General features: G+C 29.6%; 1 protein-coding gene and 1 pseudogene across 2 annotated transcripts; one reads left to right on the top strand and one right to left on the bottom strand.

Moving 5' to 3' along the window:
* The first annotated feature begins 36 nt into the window (after positions 1-36).
* LOC124829725 (putative pectin methylesterase CGR3) lies at positions 37-3442 on the top strand. Its single transcript, XM_047303289.2, has 7 exons — positions 37-205; positions 494-658; positions 762-801; positions 904-945; positions 2005-2379; positions 2831-2886; positions 3070-3442. Exons 2-7 carry the CDS (start codon positions 542-544, stop codon positions 3220-3222), a joined length of 783 nt encoding a protein of 260 aa, XP_047159245.2. The 5' UTR covers positions 37-205; positions 494-541; the 3' UTR covers positions 3223-3442.
* A 1210-nt stretch (positions 3443-4652) lies between these two features.
* LOC124825315 (AUGMIN subunit 4-like) lies at positions 4653-13100 on the bottom strand (annotated as a pseudogene). The gene is made up of 14 exons (XR_015784450.1): positions 12530-13100; positions 12307-12354; positions 11588-11686; positions 11084-11406; positions 10864-10963; positions 10693-10741; positions 10092-10185; positions 9819-9890; positions 9686-9744; positions 8835-8903; positions 8709-8760; positions 7562-7639; positions 7047-7126; positions 4653-5078 (listed from the first exon to the last, which is right to left on the bottom strand). The product of XR_015784450.1 is annotated as an AUGMIN subunit 4-like (transcript).
* Positions 13101-24148: the final 11048 nt, after the last annotated feature.

Raw genomic sequence — 24148 nt, 5'->3', positions numbered from 1 at the left:
TTTCAGACCAACCGACCGACACTTGGTAAAACATAGCAACAGGAAATATTAGTTACATTCCCACGAACCCAGTCTCTGTTTTTGTCCTTTTTTTCTTTCTTTCTTAATCCATGCGCGTTGTGGAGGACAGACAGAATGCACGAAGTTCAGATCTAAGCTCTAATACCAATTTCATAGAGAAGGTTCAGTAACGCTGTTTTTGCTGGTAAGCACTAAGCAGAGAACATTGTTCGGATCCGTGTCCATCAATTATCTGAATAACCTTTAATATTTTTCTATTTTTGTTTTGATATATCTGCTTCTTTTCCTTGCTTCCAACGGTCTAGTTCTTAGAATTATAGTCCTGGATGCGTTGGAGAAACGAAATGTTCAAACTAAAGTAAATTACTCATATTAGCTTTTGATGTTTAGATGGTGCGAATTATATGATATTGTGTCGTTATTTAACTCAGTGATCCATTTATTGAGATGTTCCTGCTGATTAATCTTGCAGAGTACTATATAACATTAACATCGTCGTGGTCATAACATAAACAATTGAATGATGTCGCGGAGACCTGTGAATCTGTCTCGGCGATTTGGAGACAGCGGAGGTGGATTGTTTTCATCGTCGAAATCAAAGACTTCGCCAGCTTTGTCGGTTGGGCTCATAATTTTGGTAGTGTATAGATTCAGATTATGATAAACACGTGGAGCTTACTTGTGCAGTTTTATTATATGGTGGAGATTTCTGATCACTTTTATGTTGGTAACTTCTGTAGGGAGGCTTGTTTCTCATTGGCTATGTTTACAAGGGCTCAGGTTTAATTCCAATTGTTTCTTACTTAAATTCAGATGCTATGATTTTATTACTGTTTTACGTGCGTGCATTTATTTATTTTTCCTCCCTGTTGCTTTTTATAGGTGGATTTGGCAGCCGTTTGGAGTCTTTCAGCAGGCTTCAAGGTACCTCTTTCTTCCCTGACTCTTAAATGGTATTTGCTTTACTTTCTATTTTCTTAAGACATTATACATATGAAGGTGGTATTTTGTTGGTATTGCATTAATTGTGCCTTGTTTGATTTTATTTTTTTCATTGGCGATTCTCCTTGTGGTTACTTCTTGATTGTGAGAAGTTTTATAACTCTTTTGTTTAGGAAAAATCCATGTCTCACTTACCTTGATGGAAAAATTCGACTAGGGCATTATAAAGGTCACTAGTGAAGTGAGGAGAATAGATTAAATGAGTTTTATTCTTGTGAAAAGGGTGAGAAGGAAGAACATTGGAAGATGTTGTTAAGACAGATATGATGTATATTGTTTTTGAGAATTTGCTCTTTAGGAGAGTTTAATGATGGTGTCATTTGATTCATATAGCCAACTAATGAGATTAGGCTTTTGTTGTCATTGTTTTATTAGCCTTTTGTAAGCTCAAAAACACAAGTAGCCGTTGTGCAGTTACTTGGTTTTATCTTTTCTTGCTTCAGGAAAGCAATATCCTGCCACTGGTTATGTACCCCTTATTATCTTTTTGATTGTAACTAAAACAATCTAGTTGGTTTTGTACTGGCCGTGCATTATGGCTATCTTCTGACTTGCGTAAATAGGATAAATGATATTGCACAAAATGAATGGACCGTTATATGTTTTTCCTACTGTGCCATTCACCGTGTTACTTCAGTGTTTTGCATCTTGTTAAGGAGCCTGGTTTTAAACTAATGGTGCTGTTGTGTGAGGAAAGACCAGTTTTTTGGTACTTCTGCAGTTCATAGACTAGTTCAGTAACATTCACTACACTGATTTCACGTGTATGGGAAATATCCATAAATCATGATAAAGGTTTCTGGAAAAAGAGTTCAGTTTTTGGAGTTGTTTAATAAATTGTGGTGTTGCTCTTAACTAAGAGCCATAACTTAGTTGCATCTCTATGAAAAATGTTTTTAATCATTTGAACATACAGATACTTACTTGGAATTTGTTTAACTTCCAAATGTACTGTAATAACATGCAGATCTTCAAATGCAGGTGACTCTTTGTGTACTGGAGAGGTCCCACGAGCAATTCCCATTTTGAAGAAAGCATATGGTGATAGCTTACACAAAGTTTTGCATGTTGGCCCTGATACGTGCTATGTGGTCTCTAAATTGCTAAAAGAGGAGGAAACTGAAGCCTGGGGTATAGAACCTTATGATATAGAGGATGCTGATGCTAATTGCAAAGCACTTATTCGCAAAGGCATTGTGCGTATGGCTGATATCAAGTTTCCTCTTCCATACAGGCCAAAAGCTTTCTCTCTTGTAATCATTTCCGATGCCCTTGATTTCTTATCTCCCAGATACCTTAACAAAACTCTTCCGGATTTGGCAAGGGTATCAACTGATGGAATAGTGATATTTACTGGTAAGTGCACTCAAAATTAGTGCCTAATCCCGTCTATATAAAAAAAAAAGATCATTGAAAGGAGAGTCATGTAATCTAGCAATAATTCATGTAGTTTTATTATAGTAGCAAAATCACTAGAAGGAAATGAAAGTTGGGTAACGTTTCCAGGATTGCTATAGTTCGTAAGCTATATAGGAATTAACTTTTTGGTGTGTTGTATACAATGGCGTCAAGTATGACATTTGTGTATTGAGAGGAATTGTGTTTTAACCATACCCTTAAATTCTCTCACTGGATTTAAAATGAATCTGAGGCATTCTTTGGTTGAAAATTTAATATGGTAGTAAGATTTGAAGCTTTTTCTTGTGTTGGTTCTGATAGGTTGAAAGGTTATCCTAAGCTGCAATCAATAATCTTTTGAACCTCTGTCTGGCGTATTAGCATCTGATGATTTTGTGTGTAAATGTAGGTTTTCCAGATAATAAAAAGGCTAAGGGTGCAGACGTTTCTAAATATGGAAAAACGGTGAGTACATTTTACCTGGAGTAATCATATTTTTATTATCATTGCTTCATTATTATTGTGTGTAACACATATATAGATAATAAGGAGGCAATGATAGTGTGTGTGTGTGTGTATATATATATATATACACATATATACAAACAACATGAAAGAAAAAGAATTTACGGATTTGTTTTGCTTCAGGCTAAGATGAGGAGTTCATCCTGGTGGGTCCGGTATTTCCTTCAGATTAACCTAGAGGAGAATGATGCTGCTTCCAAGAAGTTTGCACAGGCTTCAACTAAGAGTTCATATATTCCAAATTGCCAGATATTCCACCTGAAGTCTCTCAATTGACTTTCACGATGATTACATTTGAATTATTGAAGCTCCCAATGGTTGTTACCCGTGAGTTTCATCTAAAACGTTTTTTTTTTTCTATAAAAGGTAATTTACTTTATCAAATTTTAATTAATTTCTTAGTTGAATAGGTGATCTTAAATGCAATGGAATTGACTATTGTACTTTAAAGGAACGTAACTATTTCATTGAGATATAGATTGAATCTCGTTACATACTTCGCTTTTTCTCTAGCTATATTATTTATAAACTATTCCTCGTATGAAATTAGGTATAGTCAAACCACTAGCTAATTTCTATATATTAGACCAGAAAACCAAAATGAAGTTATTTCTCTTTCTTGTTCTCCACTCCTGTTGTGAGCATATAGATTATGTATTCTAGTAATGAAAAGAGGTCATATCCTGTACTGTATTCCGTAACGTGTTATTTTCCTAATATCTGCGTATCAGTTACTGTTACAATTTTACTAAATCCAAATATTTAAATTGCTCTTATCATTTTCATGAGCAACAATTGTATGACTAAATGTGATGAATGTTGAATTATTGGATTATTTATCCAGTGGTATCGATTCTATCATATCGTCATGCATAAAAGATTTTCTTTTTTGTGCCTTTTTTTGCAACTGGAAAAGTAATTATTTGCAAATATACAAGGTGAATATAAACTTTTATATATTATATTCATTTAATGAATAAACAACATATGTATTGTATATGTTCACATGTCTTTTAATAATGAGAATATATAATGTGATCTAATTGAATACATTTAATAATGAGAATATAGAATGTGATCTAATTGAATACATGTTACTTTACTAGGTTGATCCTACTTTATCAGAACGAGATCATACCAATTATACTTTTAGTTACATTAATATATAAATTAAACCAAAAAATTTACAATTAATAATACATTTTATGATATACATTAATAACGTTCTATTATTAACATATTGATTATCTTCTAAGATACTCAACTAACTGTCATAGTGTTTTTTACAAAGATAATCTCTGTTCAAATTGGAAAGAATGGTTATCTTAGATAACACTATTACCTAGTGTTTGAAGTTAAAAATGTTTAGAATTAAAAGTGATTGGAATTGAGAGTATAATTAACTCAAATAATATACAAATCCACAAATGTATTTTAAGCTCAAAATTGTAGACAGTTTATTTTTTTCAACCTTAAAAAACGAGGAATAATTATTTTCAGAATAAATCAAGTTTCAGAATATGACACAGTTTAATGACTTTATTAATCAAGAAATATAATACTCATTGTAAAAACTATCTTTTATTGTAAAAATGATTTATATTTTATAGTTTAATTATTAATTTATTATAAATAAGTAACGCATTTATTTACACTACTACAATATAATATACTTGTCGTTTACTTTATTTCTAAATTAGACACTCTTTCTGTCAATTATAATACATTTCTGTATTAATGTCTCACTGATGACGTGTATATTAAAGTTTTTCCTCCCCATAAAGTAACATACGTTGACATCCATGAGCAGTTATAGTTTAGTCTAACATGTTCGAATGGAGTGGATCATTACAAAGGATGGAGTGAAGGCCATCATCCATAAGAACAACTATTTGTTAAAAAGTTAGTGAGTGGGAAATGGAGTACAAGTGGCAAGATGAGCGACGCTGCAGAAGAGGGTCAGAAGAAGGTGCATTCCATGTCTGCCAATTGCAAATCATTACTAATTTTTTCCCCCAAACACCAAAACCAGTAATCCCTGTTGCCTTCAAAAGTTGTTGCGACTGCTCAACTTCAGAATCTGCAGTGCCCTCTTATCTTACCATGTCGGGAATCTTGGTTCCTCCATGTCACTTTAAGTCCATATTTATAAAATATAAAACATTTAAATGAAAGTCAACGTTACTAATTTGGTAATCAATTAATAGATAAATGATGTATATTTTGAAATTAAAATGATAAAATTTGTATAAGTGTAAAAATTTAGTGGTAAGAGATGCTACTAAACCTAAATACTATATAATTTAAATATATGCTTATACTATAAATCGGAATTGACAATTTTCAAAAGAAACAACCAATTAATAATTTTCTCAATTTAAATCAAAATTATTAATCTTCTTAATATAAATATAACAAAAAGAAAAGTATCTTTTGGCTTTATGCTAAAGTTGGGTAATCTAACTTTCCAAAACTCATCGATCATGATGATACATCTTTGATGACAAGTAAAATAGTTTCATAAATAATTAACTTTAAAATTTGATGCAGCAATTTCCATTTTATAATTCAATTATTCAGTTTCTTTGCTTCAATTTGTCTTCCACCTGCATTCACCCAAACCTCTTTACACAATAGTGAAGGAAAAAGGTGACATACAAATCATGAGCACAGTAGACAATCTTGCAACAACTACCACAAACAAACTTCAATAGCTTTACACATATTATGAACAAGCATTCAACTACAAAACTAGTCTAATTCAGGTGCAGATGACATAATTCTGCACAATATTATTAAATTTTATCATTAAAATCATCAAATTCTTACTACTTTTAAATAAAATTTAAATTTGTTAAGACAAAATTGTCTAGAAGCATTTTATTTTGAAGTTTAACAAAAACATCTAACAAAATAGTGTCTATAAAAATACCTCTCTAGAATAACGAACTAAACGCAATATATAATGTTAAACAATATCCTGAACACAATGTCTATCACAAACACTAAAGAGAATAGTCTAACATAAAAGCAATAGGTTGCTCTAAACGTAATGATTTGATAAACATACTACACTAAATGCTATAATACAAGGACTAAGCTAAACGCTACAATGTAACAGTTTAAATCCAAATGTATGATTGGTACTTATTTGTCTGTGTTGTTTCTCTTTATCTGTGCAAATCATATAAGAACAAATGTTATTCAAATGTTCTACGCTAGTTTAGAAGAACATTCTAGAAATGTTTTTTCAATGTTGTGTCTGTCCAATCCATACAAGTAGCACAATTGTCTTGATCTAACCTTTTATTTGTCTATTGTGTTGTTTATCTTTATATGTGCAAATCATATAAGGACAAATGCTATTCAAATGTTCTACACCAGTTTAGAAGAACATTTTAGAAATGTTTCTTCGATTCTATGTCTGTCCAATCCATACAAGCAGCACAATTGTCTTGATCTAACCTCATACAAAAGGCTACACTACCTACGTCAAAGTCAATGTTTCTAAGTAACTAATCTTTTTTTAAGCTACCTATATCAAGAAGACCGCATGAATAGAAGACCAACAACTATACAAGCTTTCATATAAACTTTTTATTGACTTAAACTCTCTAAGAGAGCTTCTCAATCTGGACTTGTTTTTAAAAACACTTTGCTGTTTTTGAATAATCAAAAGTGATTTAAAACACCTGGTTGTGTAAAAACGACTACCATATCTTTTTTATTGGTTTTGATGAATTAATTAATTATTTTTAAATAAAAACAAAAAATAATGTTAAATTATTTAGAGTCACTGGATCAAGATAAGTCTAAAATAATATTAGTGTTATAATGATGCTAGTAGAAAACTACAATGATGGAATACAAGGAGTAAAGACACTGATGCATCTTAAACTAAGAAACAGCTGGCTTTCCTTTTTCTCCTCTGTCATCAGGTAAGGTAATGCAAAGTAATCTAAATATTTAAACAGGCTCACATATTGAAGATTACACACCTTTATCAATCATTAGGGACATGATAAATAATGAGTTATGGAAAGGGGCGTCTTAAATATCATTTACATGAAGCTATTCAAAGCAAGATAAGGAGATAAAACCTCTATGTGCTAGGTTTATCTGGCAAACGTTTCAGATCCATTTCAACTTGGTGGATTGTCCATTGCATGTTCTCCAATTTCTGCACAATGTCACCAACATATGAAACTTGAAAATAAATAAATAAAAAAACAGACGTAGGAAATTGAAATGATGAGTTTTTTATATCATCATATTTCTTCGTTTTTGTCATCACAAACAAGGAAAGTTTCAGGGACAAACCGAATATAAATACTCTAGAGAATTGAATAGAAGTTGGTTGACATATCTATTTGTTAATAAATATTTGATAGAAAACTAGAAGCCGTTGACAGAAGCAGTCAACAAGTCTTTTAAACAAAGTTTGGGGTTCGATCTTCAGTTACAATACAATATTTAGTCACAACTTAGAAATGGACAGGCTTGGTGGGAAAGGATAGTTGGATGTCAACCAGAAGCCCCAAGTAACTCTCTTAGTTACAACAACAAATATATTTTGGTAGAAATGAGGTAAATATTTGAGCTAAACTGGTATTACCTGCACAATGTCATGGTACTGCCTTGCAATATTATCAAAGTGAGGATCAACACCCTGGTACTCGCGCAGCCGGGTAACCTGGTTTAAAGGTAAGAATATAACTAGCAGACATGATGAACTATTGGAGTAGAGGAGTAAAAGACAATCACAATGAGACCAAAAATAAATTGAAAATCTGCTGTGATAAACTTATCTATAAGTACCAATAAGAAAGATAACAAAAATGTAAAATAAATTAAATTTCTCTTTTAATTTATAATCAATTTTTACACTTCAACTTTTACAAAAGCTCTCTAATCTCTCACATTTAATACGATTAAGGTGCATAAATTGATTTTAAGTTGTAAAAGTTTGGTTTATGAAAAAAAGAATATCTAAACAAGGTCTTGATACTAGAAGGAAAACTACTGAGTAGTACAAACCACTAACCGAAACTATGTTATATAACTATTTCACAGATGAAACAAAAATTAGATCCGGGGTACTGGTTAAGATACTGACAGTCAACCCTTGGCACAGACTCCACATTTCAAAATTCCACAGTAACAACACTACTATAATTTTCTTATGTTTCTGTAACAAAGAATTCACACTTTTATGATGTAGATGATAGTATTACTTCACAATTTGCTCCTTCAAGTACATGTTTCAATCTCCTTCAAATGCATGTTTCAATTCCTCATTCCCTTATTCTGTTCTGGAGTTGCAACATCCATCAAAATACTTTAATCTCATTCACATTATAATAAGTAACAAATATTTCTTGTTCAATTAAAACAGTCACAGCAATGAGGAGACTTGAGAATATTGTATAAAAAATGATAAGGTATTTAAGATTTGAATTTGAACAGATGTGCTATAATTTGCCCGTTAAAAGTTCTCTGATCCCACAACACTAGAAAAGAAAATAACTAGACTGAAAAGGCGTCAATACATTATTTTCAATGCATAAGAAATCACAAGATGCTCTCAACACGGATGGCATTTTCCGAGCTAATTTGACAAATTTACCTAACTTCATCACATTAACATTTTTTTTTCCTGGTGAAGAACTCAATTCATGGTAAGAAATTACATAGAACTAAGTCGATGCCTACTAAATTAGGTTAGTTCTAACTAAAATATGCACGAGGACACAGGCACATACCGCTTTGTTATATGCAATAGAAGCTTCTTCTGTTGCCTCAACAAGATATTTCCTAACATTGAAAAACAAAAAATGGTGTATTTAAAATAAAGAGTGCTCATAGACTTGTAAAGATTTTATTCATACCTTATCTTATGAAGGGCAGGTATGGATTCCTTAGTGTAAGTTTCAAGCAGGAGAACGTGTTCCAGAACCCTGACAAGAAATTGGTAATATCAGAATTATAACGAGCCAGACAGAATTAACATATCGTTGCTAAGATCTGGACTTAAATCAGACTACCATTATGAACAAACTTAGACAAATCATGTTTCTCTCTGACTTAGGGTGGAGGTAGAAAAATGTTACAAATAACATATGAAAATAGAAATACTATTATCTCAATTTAAAACGAATTAATTTCAAGAATTATGCCTTGAGTTTCAGACTCAACATCCTATCGTTTAGTCTCAACTGCCTCCAATTCTTTTTGCACTTTTTTCCCTTTATCCTCACTAAAATATAACCATTGTACATTCAACAAATCTACTGTGATGTATTTTTGCAACCAACCATCCTGCTAACAGAAAAATTATATACTATAGAAGACATTCTCTAGATGAACCCATCTATCTTACATTGTCTAGATGTTAATATATATATATATATATATATATATATATATATATATATATATATATATATATATATATATATATATATATATATATATAAAGTTTAATTTCTTTTTTTTAATTACCGTGACCCATAAATAGAAGCAAAGTTTTGCATCTAACTGGTGTACAAGAAACACCCTCTTTGGAATTTAAAACACGGTCTATTACACAAAAGCAAAATTATTTTTACCAAATCATCTCATACGAGACTTTCTATTATCAATTATTTAGATTTATCATCTCATTTCTAGTTACCTCAAATTTCAGTATATTTCTGGTGAAGAACAATGAAAATACATAGGTATCAGATAAGAAACTAACCTCAATTTAGCACTCATGGTCTCACATCTTTTATAGAGCCAAGTCTTTTGCAGGTCATCCTACAAGTACAGAGGATTAGTCAAGATATGTGTTTAGCAATCAATACAGTGGAATTCATTAAATGAATACTGACGTATTTGTGTTGATGCTCCAACTTCAAATCTTTGACAAGTTTAATAAGCACTGCAAGTATCTGCTCCAAGACCTATTTAAGCATAATGACATTCAGAATCTACATGCCACCATAAACATGTTACCAAAAATGAAATACAACTTGTAATGCATAATACACCACACACGTAAATTCTTTATCTCTCTGACAGGCACACAGATTTAATATGGGAGTTTCAGAGAATGTTTGCGTCCACAAAAAGATGGTTCTTGTACTAAATGTTTGTGCACGTACATTGTAATATTCAGCAAACTTTCTATCTGCAGAATATAGGTCATCACGCAGTGCTGTTTCCCCTCTTTCGATTTCGTCAATCAACAATTTCACCCTGGTAAAGTAACGGGAAAAATAAAAGCAAGAAACTTTAGTTTACAGTTATTTTTCTAGGACGGGACTCACAATACCATTTCAAATATTTGCTGTTTGCACAGCATATACATGCAACAGCAAATGAGATAGATCCTTCACCTAGAATTCAAAATAAAATGATATTTTTTGAAAGAAAAGAAAAAAAAAGAAACCAAAATCAAATAAACCTTTGTTGTTACAATCACTAAAATTAAAGCAAATTCTTATCAGGCTCTTTCATCATTATACTAATCTAAAATTGGATGAATACAGATCTGACCTCATCCAACAACTTTAACATAAATACTGACGTGATTTTGTGGGTCAGTAAATTATTGTTGACTATATGTCATAAAACTTACAAGTCTCATCTTGTGAGAGTTGAGACAAGACTAAAACTGGATAGCCATATAGGCCATAACTTCTCATGTAAGTGAATACGTTGCCAAAAAAAGAAAAGAATTAGACTACTCAAATGAACATAAACCTTTCCGGAAGCCGAGAACTTGAACTTTGACTTGCAGACGATGAAGAATCTGAAACAATAAATGAGGAAATGAGGAATCAGCCAGCACATAAAATCAAAATGGTAACCAAGGAAAATCAGCAATTCTACAACCACAACTCCATATATAAGTAATAAGCAGATCACAGTTACCATTATCATCCAATACAAAGGCGTCTGATAATTTTTCACATTTCATTTGCAAGCGAGCATCTACCTCCCGTGAAACAGGCAAGCGATATTCAGTCATATCCTAAGGATATTGTTAACGTGTCAATAATGAAAAGCATAACACTTAATCACAAAATAAAAACATAATCTACCACAGAAAGAGCATTCTTAGCTGACTTTCATATGCAATTACATAATATACCACAGACAACGGTGTTTTCTGGCACTGAGTTTGCCACAAATAAGCAGGCGTAATTCCCAAAAACCGATTTGGAACACCACCAACAGCAGGCTCCACTGGATCCGAAGCAACAAGAGCTGAATTAGTCCCACTAACAGAGCTGTTTGGTGTGTTATAATTAGAAGAGTTGACCCCACTAACAGTACTGTCAAGGGAGCTTCGAGACACTACACTTAGCTTTTCAATGTCCTCATCATGAACTTCCCATCTTTGGAGATAAGAGGTAGTCTCAATCGTTGAGCTACTTCAGCAACAACCATTTGATGCTCTAGAGTCTGATAAACCTGACAACATATACATACACATGTAAAGTTTGTTTAAATCAATAAAGACCAATGTGCCAAAAAATTAAAAACATATAAACAAAAAATGCCAAGACTAGAGTATCCAAGACCAAAAATCAACAACATTCTCACATACTTGTTCATGAATCAAACATACTTTTCAGAAACAACAATTCAAAACCTGAAGAGTGTTCCTCAACCCAAGCTGTGGATAAAGGTTGCCTACAGAAACGGCTTGCTGATACTCTTCCACCATTGCAATAGCCTCAGAATATATCGCCTGCAACCAGATCCCCATATGAGAAATACAAATCACAAAGTACAAAGGTCATTAAAAATATTAGTAAGGAGAGTAGATCGCATGATTTTCAGTCCTTCAAAGAGTGCGAAGACCAAGAAATAAATTGGAAGTTGATAGGAAGTATCTTATGGCAAATAATATTTTTGAAGTTTTGGTCTTTAACCAAACTGAATAACATCATGTCATACATACAAGTAGCAAATCTCACCAAGCGTGATAAAATAAAATTGTTATTGTTGTAGCAAGAAAACAATCACACTATAACTAACCAACACGTTCCAGTGATACCGAAAACTGCAATCTTACCCCCAAAATATCACAATTCTTAGTTCAAATATTACATACCATTTTAGCAAATCTCTATTTTAAACTTAGATGCAGTACCTTGGTTGGCGTTTTCAATGTTATACAACCAGAATTGAAGTTTCATCTCAGTAGTCCGCGTAATCTTTTAAACAAGCCATATTCCACTGATTACCGAAGTACAATCCTAATTCTGATTAAATAACAACACAAGCAGCACCTAAAAAGTATTGTATATAAGTTTTATCCTTTCAACAAACACATACTATACACTCATTATATAAATAAAGCTTTACCATGGCTTCCAGGTAACGCAGTCTTTCCCTGCACATCTCCTCTCTGGCCTGCAAAATAACACAAAAGGATCAATATCCAATTAAATTTTATTCAACTTCTGAGAAATTTGACAAAACGGGTAAAAAAGTACAAATTTTGAAAAGAAGAACGGAGGAGTCATATGGCAACTGTAGTGGGACATTTTACAAACACAGAGAGATCAGAATGGGGTGAGAGAGATACGAGTTGGAGATCGTTGAAGAGAGGCTTGGAGATGAGAGATCCATCGGGAGCGAAGCAGTGGCGCTCCAGCTGATCAACCACCTGCGCCACGTCGCCAGGGAGGTTCTGGCCGTGCAAACCCTTCATGATGGCCGTGCAAATCCTAGAATGGAGAATGAACCCTAATCTGGACCGTTTAATCGGTGGAAACGAAAGATTGATCGGTGGAAATGCGTTTAATCGGTGCAAAAGTAGGTTTAATCGATTGAAAATGAAGAAAATGGTGAAATACGAAGGAAATCCTAGAGGAATAGGTTGTAAGGTTCGGTGAGGTAGGAAAATGGAGAAGAAGATGTTTGAATGTCGAGAAAAATGGAAGATATGGATCTAAAATGATGATAGCGAAACCTGAAATGGAGTTGTGGCTGCTGCTCTCTCGAGAAGATGACGACTCGAAGAAGACGAAGCCCCATCTTCAAATCATGCTAATTAAAACCTACAATCCCTCTAATTACTTCATTAAGGCCAAAGAAACTCTAAAACAAACTGAACAACTATACCTGCACCACTTTTTAGGGTTAAAAATTCTGATGAAATACTAAAATATGTTATTTAACTTAACGTTTGATCATAGTCAGAGAAAAACGATATTTGTATTATGTTAGTGAAGAAAAAATAATTTATTTGATTAAATAAAAAGTCATGAAGGAGTATATTCTAAATTAGGATTTAATACATTTTAATTTTTTCCTTTTAAAAATAATAATTTATTGATTTATATTGATACTACCATAAAATCTTTAAATAATTAATTTTTAGAAATAAAAAATAATTAACTATATTGACTAACTTATATATTAATTTATCACCTTAAATTTATTAGTCTCCAAAATAGTTACTATTATTGTTAATAATAATTAATTTAGACATTAATTTCCTTTTTTTATAGTTAAAATATTAATGATTAATTGAAAATACGATTAATCATTAATTATATTATTTTATTTATATTAGTGACTATTTAGAGATTAGTGAGTAATTATTTTTTGTGTCTAAAATTAATTATTTAAATATATTTTTTACTCTAATCAAATGATACACTCTTCTTTTCATATTTTTAAAAAATGATAGTGATTATGACAACAAATAACGGGTTGTTTGCGGTGTACTGCTGTAAACAGTGGGTTAATAATACATAAATAAATAAAGCACCTAATTTTTCTCTTTATATAATTTTAATAAAATTTCAAGATTTTAGATTTTTTATTGATTGATTTTATCATCGATAATTTTATTGTATTTGATTTGTTTTTTCTTTAGTAAAGGAAACAAGTTAATGAATTTCTACCAAAAAAATAATTTAAATGGCCACTGAGCAATGATACGTAGTAGTCTCAAAATGTAAAGGAATGATGCTCATAAGTCATGTTGCAAGTCGTGTCCGTCCCTAACAAGTGGCTGTAATATATATATTAAAAGCTTAATTAGTCACCTTTTAATGATATAAATATGCCATCTAAATAGTTGAAGAAGGTTACGTGTATTATCTATCTCTGATATCTCTTCATTATGAAAACACTTGGTTTGAACGTGATTATAGATAGATTTAGTGTATTTTGGATAAGTTTTGACAACATTAATTTTCAACGAAACTGGTTTTTGGATGAGTTTTGATGACGATAAATATGAGTATGATGAATGTATAAGTAGAAAGGTTAGAGTTAAATAAAGTTCAAGGTAAAAATAGTATAAGGAATATATAAATAGAGAGAGATGGTTAGGAATCAATGTACGTGGAAAGTCTCGCATAGATGATAATAATGATAAAAATTATTAATACATAAGTAAAAAATTCATAAACCTATTAATTGAGAGATTGTTAGTATTTAGTATGAGTTTAAAGCGTGTATCTATTCTTGAAGAATAATAAATGAATAAAGAATTTATCACATTATAATTGGAGGTATGATTTTAAGAATATGGTAAAACTCATTTATTATGAGTAATTTTTATAAAACTAATTTAAATCTTTCTAATATAAAATAAAATTAATGAGTTGATTTAAACGAGTATATACTATAATACGATAAATTTTACATTATAATTATTTTCATCTTCCTACTTCTACATAAAAAATAAATTTAAAAATATTACTCTAAATAAATGGAACGCTAAATTACTTAAATCGGTCCGATAGGATCTAGCCATAACTTTTATATGGTATTAGAAGTGGACTTTAAACCTAACTCAACCCCACAAAATCAATTTGTAAGATAAGGTTTGCACCCACTTATAAATTAAGAATTGACCTTATTTCTAATCGATGTGGGACTTCCAATAACAACAGAAATATCTTCTTCTATACAACTTTAAAAAAATATCGTGTATTGAAATATCTATCGCTGTTTTTCTCCTTTCCATAGTCATCTTGATCATGTTTCTGTACACTTTCTCCATCTAGATTGACTTTAATTATTTTAGTAACCATGATTTTGTAATGAATGATTCAAAATGCAACCATAAGTATATTTCACAATTTAATTAGTGATATCAATCGATTATTTTACCTTTACTCTAACAATGTATTTTGAGTGTTATTGACTACTTTAGACAGTCCATACTTGTACTTTTGAGATTGTGTAAATAATACGGTTTTTTAAAGTATAAAAGTAATTTAATATAATGCTATGGTATAAAAAAATTATTATACAGTGTCACTTTTTACTGAATTGTTTAATTTAATTTTATGTAAGTTTTGAGGACAGGGATGAATTTCTTTTATTCAAATCTATAAAGTATTTGGATTTGTAAAAGCATTCTTAATGGGTTAGTAGTTTCTGTACCTTTTTCATGTATGCATATATTAATAACTTTGTTGTTATAATACATTAAATTCTAAAACATTAAATATAGTAAGTTAATCTGTGTTGTTGAATAAAAACTTTAATCTTTTATATACATAAATGATTATAACAATCTAATTTTATTACTCATAACTAATTTTATTGTCTTAACACCTTTTTATTTAGTTCATTGTAGAGAATTTTTGTAGGGATGATAGGGATTATGTATGACCCTAGGGCTGCAAGGACAACAGCCAAACACGTGATTTAGGGAAAAAGTCACGTGGGAATTGCATGGCACAGCACTACATCATATAACTGTTTCCACAGACTCAACAAACTTTTTCTTTTATCATCCCCGTCCCCCACCCCTTGCCTCCTGTAGTGGAGACATTTTCAAGTACATATATATAGTTCATCCAAGTTGCTTCTGACATCTATTTCTCACTTCTTTATTTTACTTATGCTGCAAAGTGTCAAGGTTTATTGTGGAATCTTCAATTTTTGTTCTTCTACAAAATTATTCCTATGAGTATATTATAACCTACTTTACTATAAAGTAAATTAATGTCTATACGATATTTAACGTATTCTAAGTTATAAGAAAAATAATTTCTTCAGTGTATGAGATGAAAATGGAACACTTGTTTGATTATCTCATTTCTACCGTCAGAATCAAAATTTATTTCTATTTTCATTTTTACATTTAATACGTATAAAATTTTAGTTTCATTTTCCACTCTTATCACGCTCACATCCACATCCATTACAACTAATTTATTGTTTCAAATATGTTTTTTTATATAAAAAAAATCAAATAAACAAAAAATATATTATCAAATATTTAATGTCAAAATATTCCATATATTCTTTTATTCAAGACCAAATATTTAAGTTGTTTTAGTATTTTAAAATTGACAGACATAAGGATGAGAATAAGTATTGTGACATATTCATATGTAACCAAAACAGGAGTTACTGATTAAAAGAAATACTGAATTAAACAATACTCATGAGAACACGTTCATTTACTATACCTAAGTGTTTTTTGTAAAAAAAATGTTTTTTAATAATTATTTGTTTAAAAATAATGTGTGGTTAATTTTTAAGATAGAATCTATATACATATAATTTTTTGTTTTTTAAAAGGTAAACCGCATACACTTTTATATATATTATATTCTTTTAATGAATAAATAATATATGTAATACGTAATTGCATAGAACTTTGATCTAACCAAATACATATAGTCTACTAATTTAATATGTACTCATTCATATCTATTTAGGAAAAAGTCGTATTATTAGTTATATTAATCTATAAATTAAACCATATGATCCATGATTAATTACGATAATTCAATTAATGTAGCCGGTATCTAATCATGTAAGGGTACGTGCACCTCTGATAAAAAAACGATTACCTCTAATAAAAAACGATTACCTCTAATAAAAAAACGATTACCTGATATTTAAAATTAAAAATGCTTAAAGTTAAGAGTCTTTATATTATAGTTAGTTGACTATGTAAGAATAGCATATAAATACACAAACGTTTTTTTAAGCTCAAAATTGCAAATATTTTATTGTTTTCAACCTTACAAAATGAAAAATAATTATTTTCGAAATAATTCAAGTATGAACAAACGTGTTTCATAGTCTTACTCTAATCCAACTCAATTTAATACGACTATATTAATCAAGAAATATGACATCATTGTAAAACTATCTTTTATTGTAAAAATTATTTATATTTTATGTTTTGGAAGTAGAGTTGAGATCTTCGTAAACACTCCTCCATAATTTAATTCAAGTTAGCTCAGATCATCCTGAGCACTCTTAGTTACAATTCTCTTTCGTCCAAACTTCAAACTGTCTAAGTATAATTGTCAAAGACATTATAATGCTCAAATTAGTAATTAATCTGATTAGAGTATAAAATCTTTAATTCACAATAAATACAATTACCTATCTTCTTACCTTTAACCTTTATTTATAAGTTCCAATATATAAATTTGTGATTGATGTAATCCTAACACGGTCTAATCACAACTCTATTTAGTAACTCTTACTAATAATCTTGATTATAAACAATGTTTAGGAATTATCATTTGTCGAGTCCGACCTCTCGGTCTCCTAGCCCTATGATATTGTGGCCAGTTGATAAACAAACATTTATTAACAATTAGTTATGTGGTACCGAATGATGTTGATAGTTGCCTATTTAGAACTATAGTCCCTTCTCATAGTTTTATTCGACCATCTATTCGATACGTCCATATGGCTATATAGTATATTTTATAATTTTATTATAAATAAGTAACGCATTTATTTACTTGTCGTTTAATTTCTTTCTAAATTAGACACTCTTTCTGTCAATTATAATACATTTCTGTATTGATAAAAGAAACGTCTCATTGTGATGACGTGTATATTAAAGTTTTTGCTCCCCATAAAGTAACATAGTTGACATCCATGATAATTTAGATTAACATGTTGTTCGAACGGAGTGGCATCATTACAAAGGGTGGAGTGAAGACCATCATCCATAAGAACAACTATTTGTTAAAAAGTTAGTGAGTGGGAAATGGAGTACAAGTGGCAAGATGAGCGACGCTGCAGAAGAGGGTCAGAAGAAGGTGCATTCCATGTCTGCCAATTGCAAATCATTACTAATTTTTTCCCCCAAACACCAAAACCAGTAATCCCTGTTGCCTTCAAAAGTTGTTGCGACTGCTCACTTCAGAATCTGCAGTGCCTTCCTATCTTATCATGTCGGGAATCTTGGTTCCTCCATGTCACTAAGCTCCATCTTCAAATCATGCTAATTAAAACCTACAATCCCTCTAATTACTTCATTAAGGCCCACTAAACAACTATACCTTCACCACATTTTAGGGTAAAAAACTCTGATGAGATACTAAAATCTATTATCTAACTCAACGCCTGATCATAGTCAGAGAAAAAAAGAGATTCGTATTATGTTAGTGAAGAAAAAATAATTTATTTGATTAAATAAAAAATCATAAAGGAGTATATTCTAAACTATAGGATTTAATACATTTTAATTTCTTTTCCTTTTAAAAATAATAATTTATTGATTTATATTGATATTATCATAAAATCCTTAAATAACAATCAATTTTAAGGAAAAAAATATAATTAATATATTGGCTAACTTATATATTAATTTATCGTCTAAAAATTATTAATCTCCAAAATAGTTACTATTATTATCATTAATAATTAATTTATACATTACTTTTATTGATAGTTAAAATATTAATAATTAATATTAATGATTAATTTAAAATATAATTAATAATTAATTATAGTATTTTATTTATATTATATTTTAGAGATTAGTGAGTAATTATTCCTTGTGTCTACAATTAATTATTATTTAAATATATTTTTTACTCTAACAAAATGATACACTCTTCTTTTTCATATTTTAAGAAAAATATGATAATGATTATGACAAATAACGAGTTGTTGGCGGTGTACTGCTCTATTGAAGAATGTAAACAATAGGTGAATAAAATGGTTAGAGAAAAAAAAAATACTTACATAAATAAAAAATTAAAGCACCTAATATTTTTCTTTATATAAGTTTAAATAAAATTTCAAGATTTAGAATTTGTATTGATTGATTTTATCATTGAGAATTTTATTGAATTTGATTTTTCTTTTTTTAGTAAAGGAAAACAAGTTAATGAATTTCTACCAAAAAAAGATTTAAATGGTCACTGAGCAATGGTACATAGTAGTCTTAAAATGTAAAGGAATGATGCACATAAGTCATGGTGCAAGTCGTGTCCGTCCCTAACAATGGCTGTAATATATATATATATATAATTTCAAATTAGGGATTTATTTCTTAATTTCTTACTTTAATTATATTCCTTCAGTTCTTAAATTTTTGTCACTATTAACTTTTAAAGAACAGCGATCCATTTAAATAATATTTGAAATGACTAAATATGTAAAATTTATTTTATTAAATTCACTTGCATAAATTGTAAAACAAAATTAATATATAAACAAGAAATAATAATCATACTTATTAGAAATCTAAGTATTAATTGAAAGTTTTTGTATAAAGTATAAATAAGATAATTAAGTATCGTATAACAAAAACAAAATATACAAAATTTAAATTTGAAGATTATATATAGAAGGTAATGTTATATTATCATATGTGGACAACTAATACTTTCTGAACCTCTTTAGTCTATTCCAATTAAAAACATCCTAATAATACTAAAAATAATGGGAAAATTGAGATTAAAATATGTTTTTAAAATAAAAATAATATTATATAATGATGATATATTTGGGTTAATTGAAATTATTTAATTGAATTTAAAAATAAAATTAAAAACATTTCATGCAAATAAAATAATACTTCATTATTAGAGAGAGAAAAATAATTATAAATGAATTAGTTTCAACCTTTTCAATCTAACACTATATAATTATTAATATATAAGTTTTTCTCACTTCATATTATTAGAGAATCTTCTAAGAAGAGATGATACATGAAGACTCAAGACAAATTTTTACTTAATGTTATTTTATGTTTTGCATCAAGTCTTATGCATGATGCATATAAAATTTGTCAGATCCAAAATTTATTATTAAGTCAAAAATTATAAGATGTAAATATTTTGTATGCCTCCAATGGACCTTCATTATGAAATAATTAATGTTACTTGTAATAAATGTATGGTTAACAACAACATTTAAACTCAAAAAAAATTATGTATTTTAAGGATCATGACTACCCATATTTTTTTTCTTATTAATAAGTTATATTTTTTTTTATTGATGTTGTGGATTGTTCTGGTTAAAATATAGATTTTATTGTTTGTGTGGACTCAACATTCTTATATGTGAACATGAATTTAAAGACTCAACATCCTTACAAGTTGATTAATGTTTATAGTTTTTACTTTTTCAATTAACACTAATAAGTATTTAAAGTGACATGATATTTTGAACACAAAGTTTTGAAACACTCTTATACAAAAAGTCATAAAACTAAATTAGAAATTAATTTTTTTATAATCGATGAGATCATGAATTAAATACAGTTTACTAAAAAGATGTTAATGATTTTAAAGGAGATGCTCGTAAGAAATATGAAAGAAAAGAGAAGAAGAATAAATAATAAAAAAAAAGCCTACAAAAGGAGGAATGATTGAAGAAAAACTTAGAGAGTTTGATTTGGAAAAATATGAAGCATAACAATTATTGTAAAGGAAATTGATTTTTTTTGGTTTGAATGTGTTTGAAATATTAATTTAGAAATTAAAAAAATTATCTAGGTTATTCTATAATGATGTAGAAAAATAAATGAGCTAACTTAACTATTTGACGGTGAAACTAGTTCATCAACCTACTCACTTCATTAACGAGGGAGATACAAATTTCTCCATAATTCACGTGTGGATAGTTAAGTATTGACTACTTTGAAACTTATCAACCATGATAAGTATGGTTATTGATTAAAAAGGTTTCATGATATGTCATAACAAGTAGGTATAAGAGTAGTATTTATATTAGATTGACGTAATCAATTGCTTCTACTCAGTAAAAGAATAAATATATTTCTGACTCAAGAAAATTATTTATTAAATCCCCATAAAATATATTGTAAAAAATAATAAAAAATAATTATAACTATATTTTGAATTAAGTCAACTTAACGTGTTAGTTTGTGGGAGTTTAACAACTCTACCTATGTCACATTAAAAAATTCACCATGGACGTTCTCAATATTGTAGTATATAGAGTTCACCACGGAATTAATTTGTTCTCTAAAAATTCAACCCTAATTAAACCCTATAAATGAACTTATCACAAGTGATTAAGATATATCTAAGTGACTTTTCCCAAGTCAACTGAAATTCTTTTTCTTAAAAAAGGAGCTACATGCAACCGATTAACCCATAAACTAAAAGTAGACTTTATATAATATAACTTATAAGTAGCACAAAATAAGACAAAAACTCTAAATTGAAGTGTAACTCACCGAGGATATGCTATAAGCTGAATTCATCAAGAAGATTAAATACAAAAGTTAAACATCTAATATAATACTTGTCAAAAAAGACGATAGAAAAAAAATACATGTATGTACGTGGATTGCAAGAATTAGAAAAAAAAAAACGAGACTTGAAAGGGTCATTTATTTTCTAATACGTCAAATAATAATTTGATAAATTCTCTGACTTCTACCTCCTCACCTTATAAAGTTAATGGTAAAAATAGAACTTCTAAATAAGAAATTAGAACACTATTTTTAACTTAAAACTCAAATATAATGAGTTTAAACTTTATATATTATTTATTTTACTGATTTAGAATAAATGTGAGGCATTTAAACAAGAGAAAGTTTAAACAAGTAATAGCCACCTCAATTAATAATGTTTCAAGAATAAAACAATTAATATTGTTTCAAAAATGAACCAGACAATCTGAGATCCAATATAGATACACAAGGCCAGACACTTACAATTCAAATTAAGTGTTGTAATACGAAATTTGTTGAGACGTCCTGCATTATCCCTTAATCGATGACATCATAGTTGGCATTTATGGAGGAAATTTGAGCATGTCTGCAGCAATTTTGGTAATGTTATGAATTATTGTAGCTCATCATTCCTTCAAATGCGGTGGGGTTGAAGAAGAAGGCAAGCTCAGATAAGCCAATATGCACTGAGACATGGTCATTGTAATTGTGATGCAACTAGAGACAGAATGAATGGCCGACATTGATTTTAGGAAGCTCAAGAGTACAAATGCATTTTTGTAGTTACCAATTAATCCTTCGCTTCCAACTACCACTTGCCATCAGTGTGTTTGTCTCCCTGGGTGGTCCTCTGTTATATCCAGGACATTTGGCAAATACCAATTAGCTAACTGTTGCAACTCTTGTAGCAAAAGCTAAGGGCCCCAACAATTGGAGTCACTATATATGTGCACTCTTCTCTGATTTTCTTACTTTCATTTTAATTCAATATTTCATCATGTCATTTATAATAAAAAGTGGTCAAATTCCAAACAAAAGAAATTATTATTACAATTATATTTAGTATAAAAAATGTAAAAAGTTTAATTTAAGATGAATATTGATAGTGTAAATAGGTATATTGTACGGTCGAATTCCTAAAGGATTTGCACCACCAAGTCCACTATCAAGTAAATCAAGTCGATAAGATTGACCAAGCCTATTACTAGGTTGATAGACTGACTAGGTCAACCAGGTCGATCAAGTTGACCATCAGGTATGACTTTAGACATTATACACACAATATATATCTTTAGTCATTCGAACAATCATCTATTGACTTAAGCATCGAAATGTCTTTTCCAGACATTCTCCCACATATTTTGGATAAACAGAATAAAATATAGTCGAACTTCCCAACAGTTCAGTCAACCTCTTTAATAGTCTATCCAGTTTGTTATAATGTTTGTCAGTCTCTTGTACATCCTACTAAGCCTATTAAAGTTTCTTACATGTCTTGTTTAGTCTATTATAATGCTCTTCAATCATCTACAACCTCAAATTCTGTTTAAGTTCTCTACACTCCGAAACAATAGGGTTATTCTGATTTAATTACATATATTTGTATTTTTAGAGGAAACCAGAGTAATGTATGATTTAATTACATTGTTAATGAAAACATGCGGATGAGAAAAGTGATTTCCTGATTTGTGGAAGAAAGGCAAGATAAATATTGGAGAGAGGTTTGTGAGAGAAGTACTGAAACTGGAAAAGTGAAAAGGGGGACTTTTATTGGAATAGTCTTTCTATGGCTTCATGATTAGCTTAGAGAATTGATGGAAAATATAGGGCAGAAGTCAAAAAACTGAAAAGAAAGATGGAAAACTGGTTGATAATTAGGAATATTGAAGAGGGATATAAGAGATGACAAAAGTGGAAGAGACTGCTGCACTAGAGCACACGCCTTTACGTTAGTCTAATTATGTACAGTCCGACCATCTCGTCATGTTTACTTTTGGTTTAAAGATATGGGACAGGGACAGGGACAGGGACAGGGACAGGGACAGGGACAGGGATAAGGATAAGTACCATGGCTAACATTATCAAACGTACAGGAATTTCATTTTAATTCTATTTCATTAAACTGCTTTTAAAATCTATAACCTGTTTTATTTTTTATTATTTATTGCAAATAAATATATTAAAAGTTTCACATCGATAATAAGTAAATAAGTTAGACAAATTTTATTTTATTAAAAATTAATTGTTACATTTGTTGGCGTAAAATAATATTTACTTTGTTAAGTTCGTATCTTTATTTGAAAATTAAAAGAGAAGTCTTTGCAAAATTTCCTATTAACCTTAAAATATATTTCAATTGTTTATCATGTTTAAATTTAAAAATACTAAAACAATTTACATTTGGTGATTAAGATAATCACAACTTTGAATTATGAACATCTTTTTTTATTGAAATCAACATCATTTCGTTATTTAACACATATGGCTACAACTTTTTTAAATATTGTTTTTATTAATTTATTGCATGTGTTAAATATAATTGTAGTCTTTTAAGTGAAATAATATTTTTAATGTTATTCACATGCATTTAAACATAATTAGAAAGAATTCTAAGGTGATAATTTGGAGTAAGCTTTGTAGATCGATTCACGATCTTGAAAAAACTTCGAAATAGATTAAGTTTTTAAATTTGTTAACTTGTTTTGTCTCGAATAACTTGCAGTTCACATAAACTAACGACTCGGTGGGACGAGTCGACTC

The sequence above is a fragment of the Vigna umbellata genome, chromosome 2 (genome assembly GCF_029865625.1).
Source record: "Vigna umbellata cultivar VRB3 chromosome 2, Vumbellata_1.0, whole genome shotgun sequence".
Lineage (NCBI taxonomy): Eukaryota > Viridiplantae > Streptophyta > Magnoliopsida > Fabales > Fabaceae > Vigna > Vigna umbellata.
Note: the sequence above shows the minus strand (reverse complement) of the source record. Positions and strands in the feature narration are given on the sequence as shown.

Coding starts and splice junctions, on each gene's coding strand:
- LOC124829725 (XM_047303289.2), top strand. CDS start 542: ATGATGTCGCGGAGACCTGTGAATCTGTCTCGGCGATTTGGAGACAGC. Junction 659..761: donor CGGTTGGGCTCATAATTTTG/GTAGTGTATAGA, acceptor TAACTTCTGTAG/GGAGGCTTGTTTCTCATTGG. Junction 802..903: donor CTATGTTTACAAGGGCTCAG/GTTTAATTCCAA, acceptor TGCTTTTTATAG/GTGGATTTGGCAGCCGTTTG.